The following is a 7,339-nucleotide window of genomic DNA, read 5'->3' as shown; positions in this document are numbered from 1 at the left end:
TTTTCAAAAAAGCCATGGATTGATTTAAAATTTTGCAGGTATATTTTTGATAGTAATAGGAATCTATAATATCAAATTCAACAAGCTATTCATTGTTTAAGTGTATAGCCTATACATCCTTAAATCAACAGGAGAACAAGAGCAATTCCACGTCGATGTCAATTTTTCTGTACTTCGCGTCGGTTGCAAAAGTTTTTTAACGGGGCAACTTAAATCGGAATCAACCAGTTTCTGTCAGATACAACTGGCTCTTGGCTCACTTTCACCTGCATAGATCCCCTTATCCCTTAACTAACTGGCGAAGGTCGCCTCGTCAGTGAATGATCCTTGTATTTGCGAACTCCGTTCGTTAGACTTGAAGCAACGAAAAACTAACGAGAATTTCTATAGGTCGTAACGTTTACATTTACATGTACGTTTGACACATCGTTCGTCAATGAATTATTTGTAGCTTCTGCAAAATAGTTCGCAGAGTGCGTCGATCGATGCATCTTTAATCTGTTCTCTCAATTTTTTACCATCGACAGTATTTACATTTTTCTATACGCATTTTATCGTCGCATACGTGATAATCGGAGTAAGTACCTACGTGAAATAAAATGAGGAACGGAATACGAAAGTAGATAAAATCTAAAATTTTAACAAAAACCTCGCACCGGAGATACCGTAATTCTTTAGATAATTGGATTAAATCGTGAAGCAAGGGTGGAAAGAGCAAACGACAATGGAATTTCCCACACGTTTCCCGGTCGAGTTTAGATTTCGCGATCCCTACTTCGATTTACGAGTGGCACGGTTGCCTTTCGGTGAGAATCTCGTGTCGCAGCTGATCACGGTTCAGTTGTGGTCCGTTCCTCGTGAAGGTAATACACCTGGCAAACTGTCGCGACATAGCCGTGTGGCATAGATGTCACAGAGCTGTGAATTCATCATCTCCCAACCACCGTCCGGTCGGATACCCGGTGTTCCTTCGACGCGCCACACGCCGATGAATCGATCACGATGAACAAGGTATCGCTGATTCTTAATTGCAATTTTATATTGAGGTTTTCGTTAGACCTACATTCGCGTTCATATCGATCGAAGATCCTACGTACCAGATCTCGCGGACCATCTACCGTGCGAGCCTATCGACGTATCGTTATCAGACCTCCTAAATTTCGTATCATCTTTTAGTTGGGAATGGATTAGATGAAGAGAATTTTATCGGACCTTATCGACAAAACATCGGCATGTAAGCTTTTTATTACTTCGCGGTGCTCATAGCGAAGTAAGTACAGCGTTCTATAAGTTCTATACTTGTTCTTGTACAGACGCACAATAAAGAGTCTTACGTAAGAAACGCGCTGACGACGCGTAGTTCTTAAGAAACATGAAAAGTATTGAGAAGTAATTATTTTTAGCACTCTTTATGAAGTCTAAGGAAATTGTTTCCTGTTTCGCGATTTAGAGGTGAGCAAGTTCTGAGGATCGAGCTTCAAGGGTAGACGAAGTTGTCCTTCCTTTCTTCGGGTTCACGTATACCTCCGAGCGTGGACATACAGAATTTCCTCGCGACCTCTTTAAAATCCGTATCCCTGAAATTATGAATCGTAATTGGGTCTCCGGTGGCAATTACAAAGCAAGAACGAAGGCCTCGCTTTTGGACATAGTGAAAGCGTCGCCGCGTCGTTTCAAGAACAAATATTCCTCGCCGTATACCGTGAATACGCTATGGGCTTACATAAAGGCCATACGCGTGAAAGTTAAACAATGTTTCTTTTTTTTTTTTATGAAAACCCATAATGGAGTTAGGAATTAGATGAAGCAATGGTTAGAAATCGAGCCGGGGCGCGAGGGATTACGACAGATCGGAATCGCAATTTTATTACCATAACTCGATAGTCGCAAGCGTGATCGCGATTACGATTGCAACGAGCGAACAGGTGGATCGGTTACGTTACGGTTACGGCAACTCCATTCGATACACACGGTCTACAGTTTCGTCGTTAGCCGTGGCTACGATCGTTTTAAAATACCATTCGATCGGTTTACGTAGAAGTAAAGAAGTTTGTTTGAAAGGCTCGCATGCTTCGCCGCGGTAATTATGCGAGCGCGCGCTGCAGGTATGCGGCTCCGATACAATCGTGTTTATCGCGATAATACCCGGGCTACCGTGCGGAATTCATACGCGATGACGATCACCGAGCGATTACCGCAAACGTTTATTGGCCGATCTTCGGATCGTTTCGGTTCTACGATAATTTAGGCGAAGAGGGAAACGTTACGATCGCTGCAATGGAAAATGTGTTTCGCATGCTGCAATTAGACTGTCGAAAGCGTCCTTGCGAGCTCGGTGACAGACATCTCGCCTACTCTACTCCTGCGTCAAGGTTCTACAAAACTGCGTGATTCGCGATAAAACGACGACAATTTTCTTCGCTAGTTTTTTTATCAGAATAACTAAAGGGGACACGAACAATTTTATTGCAGCAAGGAAGACAGAACGCGGCTTTCGTCGGAGACGATGGGCACGCGACCACCGAATTCGGCAGTGTCAAGGTGATTACAAACGATTCTCTGATACGACATGTCTATTAATTACTCGTACAGAGGGAACTGATGGATAACGTTTGTAGTTTCAAGAAAAACCCCTCGGCTTCGATTACGGAATCCAGAATGACGGGAAATTGCCATTATCCTTGTCGGTTCCGGAAGAATTGGTATGTTACACGAAAATTGTAGACACTCGATGGAAATTACCGTGTTGCCGCATCGTTTGTTCACAGTCGGTGACGGAAAACGAAGCTGAGAGAGCAACATGGGGCAACGGATTGGAATTCTTGATGTCCTGCATCGCGATGTCCATCGGTCTCGGCAACGTTTGGCGATTCCCGTTCACGGCTTACGAGAACGGCGGCGGAGTTTTTCTGATACCTTACATCATCGTCTTGTTCCTCGTTGGGAAACCGTTCTATTATCTGGAAATGATCATGGGACAGTTCTGCAGCCGATCGTCCGTGAAGATGTGGGCGGCAGGTGCGAGTCTGCGAGATTCCATTGTGTTCGCTCCGGTCGACCCGTGATATCGTACACCAGATTAGACGAGGCGACGCGCGTGCTTCGAACAGGAAGTTCGAGATCGGCGACCGGTTTCGCAACTGAAACCCATGCGTGCAACGTCCCTGCGTCGCCGGTGTACTTATGTGCGTGTACTTATCGAGTACAGCGGATTTACGCAGGGTCCGATCGTCCGCTTTTCATTAAATCATTATTATCTCCGTTGGAGAACGCGAACCTCGTTCACGTGGTCACGATATGGTGTCTCGATCGGCGTTCGTAGTTCGTAGCCGTGGAAATACAGAAGGGATCGTTTCGCAGTTCCTGGTTTCCGGGGAGTCGGCTGGACGCAAATGTTCTCGACGATCGCCGTGGGAACTTACTATTGCTCCTTGATGTCCATAACGCTTTTCTATCTGATCGGAAGCTTCCAGTCTCAGCTACCTTGGTCCACGTGCGCGAAAGAATGGGGCGACTCCTGCGTGGATTCGAAGGGATCCTACAACATCGTCGATACGAAGCCGATCCCGATGGAACGAAACCGCACGATGATAAGCTCCGCCGAATTATATTTCAGGTAAAGAACCGCCTCGACGCGGCGACGACTCGTACGAATCCGGTTCTAATTCGCTTTCCGCGTGCAGAAAAGTCGTGTTGAAGGAGAAGCGAAGCATCGACGACGGAATCGGGCTTCCTGATTGGAAGCTGACCCTCTGCCTTTTGCTCGCGTGGTGCTGCATATTCGCTGTACTGGCACGTGGCGTGAAGAGCTCAGGGAAAGCGGCCTATTTCCTCGCGATCTTTCCTTATATCATCATGATTAGCCTGCTCGTAAGAGCGGTTACGTTGGAAGGCGCGGTGAACGGGATCGTCTTCTTCGTAAAACCGGACTGGGGGAAGCTGTTCGACGCGAACGTCTGGTACGCCGCCGTCACCCAGTGTTTCTTCTCCCTCTCGGTCTGCTTCGGCGGCGTTGTCATGTACTCGTCGTACAACGATTTCAGGCACAACATATACAGGTTGCCCTTAATTAAATCCCGTACACGCGTTCGGTGGTACACTATCGTCGGTGGATCTGGCTCGCGGGTCAAGAGGCATCGGGAGCGTTGATCGTCCCATTTTTTTTTTCAGAGACGTTATAGTCGTAACGACTTTGGACACGTTCACCAGCTTAATGGCCGGTTTCACAATTTTCGGTATACTCGGCAATTTGGCTCACGAATTGGGCACCGAGGACATCAGTAACGTCGTCAAAGGTGGAACCGGTCTCGCGTTCGTCTCTTATCCAGATGCCATTGCCAAGTTCACCGTGCTGCCGCAGGTTCGACCCTCGTTAATTTTTACCCAACGAACAACAAAAACGAATTCATTCATTCATTTTACACAGCTGTTCTCGGTACTCTTCTTCCTGATGCTGTACGTGCTCGGAATCGGAAGCGCCATAGCCCTCGCCGGTTCCCTCATCACCATCATCAGTGATCAATTCCCAAATTGGAGATACCTGTACATAGTGCTTGGCACTTGCACAGTTGGATTCTGCGCCGGCACTATTTACTGTACACCGGTGAGTAAAACGCATCTCTCGATTCGCATGACACGAGGAAAGGAACGCAACGTTTGTTCGCAGGGTGGACAGTTCATGTTGGAGTTGGTCGACTACTACGCGGGATCTTTCATAGTGTTCATTCTAGCAACGTTAGAGATCACCGGTATCTTTTGGATATACGGATTGGAAAACTTTTTGGACGACGTCGAGTACATGTTGAAGAGGAGACCGTCGGTTTACTGGAGGCTCTGTTGGGGCGTCTGTACACCTCTTTTACTTGCTGTGATCTTATTTTATACTTTAGCCACTCTGAAACCCCTCACGTACAGCGGAATCTCATATCCCGATAGCGCGCACGGTTTGTACATCTCGAATTCGCGGCTTGTAATTATTTAAACGCATTTTTCACAGTTTTATTCAATCTTTAGCTGCTGGATGGGCCATTTGTGCCTTTGGCGTTGCCCAAATCCCCTTCTGGATGATTTATACTATGATCTCTAAGAGAGGTTCGAATCTGATCGAGGTACGACCCGACAATTCCCTCTTGTGAATGTCAAATAATATTTTTCCTATCTAAACGATAATCTCCGCAGACCGTCCGGTCAACTTTCGAACCATCCTCGAATTGGGGACCGAAGAATTCAAAGGAGCTGGCCTCCTGGAGGGAGTTCAAAGAGACGAGGAGAAAAATTCGAGAGAAGCGGCAGTGCTCGAAGATCAAACAGTTCGTCTACGTGCTACTCTGCTGGGAGGATAAATTAGCCTAATAAGAAAAGATTCGCCTCGTTCGTTGTAATTTACCTGATTCTCAGGTAAATCATTAAGGTCGTCCGTCGTGATCCGCTTGCCGCCCAAAGGAATTCACGCGTACGCTCGCATTCCACGAATAATAAAGATCATCGCACTGATCCGTAGATAAACCAAAAGAAGGAGATCATCGACGCGCGCGTTCGGTAAAAATTAATCTTGACGAGTCTTTGGTGCGACGATAAAATAACGATAGTACCGCAAGAAGATTTAAAGAAATCTTCGTATAGCAACGAAAGCGTTGCTGTACGAATCTCAGTATTATTTAAGTGAAATGATTCTCACGCTTTTTCTTCACTGCCATAGGAATTACTCGAGCGAATCAAATTTTATTTATCGACGTTCGAACGCTCGCACGGATCAAATGGATTTTAGATTTTCGTATCGCTTCAGTATTTTTACTTTTGTAACAGCGTTAGGTACAACACGCAAAGTAGATAGTAATCATTCGTCCCGCAAAAAGCTCTGATAATCGAACAATCCTTCTTCCTCTTCCTCTTCCTCTTCCTCTACTCCTTCGAACTCGAACGTCTCCTCCTCCATGTCCTTTTTTCAACGATAATGTACGAATATTTTTGTAATAATTGTTGCACCGATTTTGACGAATGTACGATTTTTATAGAAATATAAGCATCGCACTTACCCACAAGGGTAGCTTCTCCCTTTCTAGCATCAGCTCCAACTCGAATTCTTTTCTCCTCTGTTCCCTTTCCTCGCAAATCTGACAAATGAAAGACATTATTTCTATATACCGCAATCGTATAAACGTACAGCGCTTAACTTTGTAATTTAGCAGCCAGTGGCCAAGATATTCGATGGGGTCGAACGGTTTCTTCGCGACGATCTCGCGGAGAGCCTGCGTCAAAGGCTTGCTAATTAGATTCTTCAAGAAGAGTCCGTCGGACGAAAGATATTCGTTGGAGGACGACGGTAAGGACGCAAACGAATCGATTTCGAATCGATCCTCCAATTCCAAGTTCCACAATCTCCGCAATTCCTCCGTCTCCTCGATGGTAAAGCCCATAGCGCACAATAGCCTAAACGAACGAGCCGGATAAAAGATGTAACCCGAAGTGCATAGATGAGTCAACGGTGAACTCGCTTGCAAAATTCGTCCGTAAAACCGATCTTCAAGAAAGTGTTGATGAAACTCTGGCTCAGCAATCGTTCGCGTAAGAATTTCTCAATTTCCACTCGCGGGCCCAAAGGTTCTTCCTTTTCTGTTTCCTTCGCCTGTTCCTTCCCTTCTTCCACCGGTCCTCCGACTTTCGCAGATTCCTCTCTCTCGGCATCGTCTTCTGCTATAACGAAAGTCCTCTCCAAGTCCTCTTTCGTGAGTTCCAATTTCTTTAACACCTCTTTCGCCTCATCGCTGATCTCTTCAAACTTGCGTTCCCTCAGTTTTTCAAGATCTGATTCGCTCAAACCGTGCTCTTTCAGAATCGTTTCTATCTGTTATTATCAGAAGAAACGATATTAATTCCATAAAAAATCCGTCCGTTCGCTCTTTAATAAGGCCGTAATACTTCTTCTCGATTCTTTTCTTCGTTTGATTCCATAATTAATTTCTTCTTAAGGTTAATCTCTGCTCATCCTTTCGATCCTCTCGCACCAACTTCACACGATAAATCATTTAAAAATAACCATTTACATACTATAAAAAATATTGATAAACATTGAGAATAAGTATTACCGCGATTGATTGCGATTTATGAGCGAAACCACGTCGTATCACAGGCGTTATAAATCACTGATTACGTTGTATCGACTAAAGTTCGTTGATTAAATTTGGTATCAATGATCGTCACATTTTTTTTACTCATGGAATTCTATCGATTAAAGATGTATTGGCTATACAGTCAATCCCAAAGGTTTATGTACCTTAGAAAAACGCATTTCCTATAATTAAAAAGAAATCAGACATCGGAAGAATAATGCTAATAATAA

At 45.0% G+C, this 7,339-nt stretch overlaps 2 protein-coding genes across 2 annotated transcripts; one reads left to right on the top strand and one right to left on the bottom strand.

Annotated features, from left to right (window-relative positions):
- The first annotated feature begins 837 nt into the window (after nt 1–837).
- Nucleotides 838–6,027, top strand: LOC108627634 (sodium-dependent nutrient amino acid transporter 1). The gene is made up of 11 exons (XM_018028960.2): nt 838–1,011; nt 2,473–2,541; nt 2,619–2,702; nt 2,769–3,018; nt 3,361–3,616; nt 3,684–4,058; nt 4,171–4,360; nt 4,427–4,603; nt 4,667–4,943; nt 5,014–5,108; nt 5,179–6,027. Exons 1-11 carry the CDS (start codon nt 1,003–1,005, stop codon nt 5,350–5,352), a joined length of 1,956 nt encoding a protein of 651 aa, XP_017884449.1. The 5' UTR covers nt 838–1,002; the 3' UTR covers nt 5,353–6,027.
- On the bottom strand, nt 6,009–7,218 carry LOC108627594 (DPY30 domain-containing protein 2-like). Its single transcript, XM_026815710.1, has 2 exons — nt 6,174–7,218; nt 6,009–6,113 (listed from the first exon to the last, which is right to left on the bottom strand). The coding sequence occupies exons 1-2, from the start codon at nt 6,414–6,416 to the stop codon at nt 6,009–6,011; spliced, it is 348 nt and encodes a 115-aa protein (XP_026671511.1). The 5' UTR covers nt 6,417–7,218.
- Between the last annotated feature and the right edge of the window lie 121 nt (nt 7,219–7,339).

This window comes from Ceratina calcarata, unplaced genomic scaffold, assembly GCF_001652005.2.
Source record: "Ceratina calcarata isolate Rehan_Ccalc_2016 unplaced genomic scaffold, ASM165200v1 scaffold48.2, whole genome shotgun sequence".
Taxonomy (NCBI): domain Eukaryota; kingdom Metazoa; phylum Arthropoda; class Insecta; order Hymenoptera; family Apidae; genus Ceratina; species Ceratina calcarata.
The sequence above is the reverse complement of the archived record's forward strand: the minus strand, read 5'-3'. Positions and strand labels throughout refer to the sequence as shown.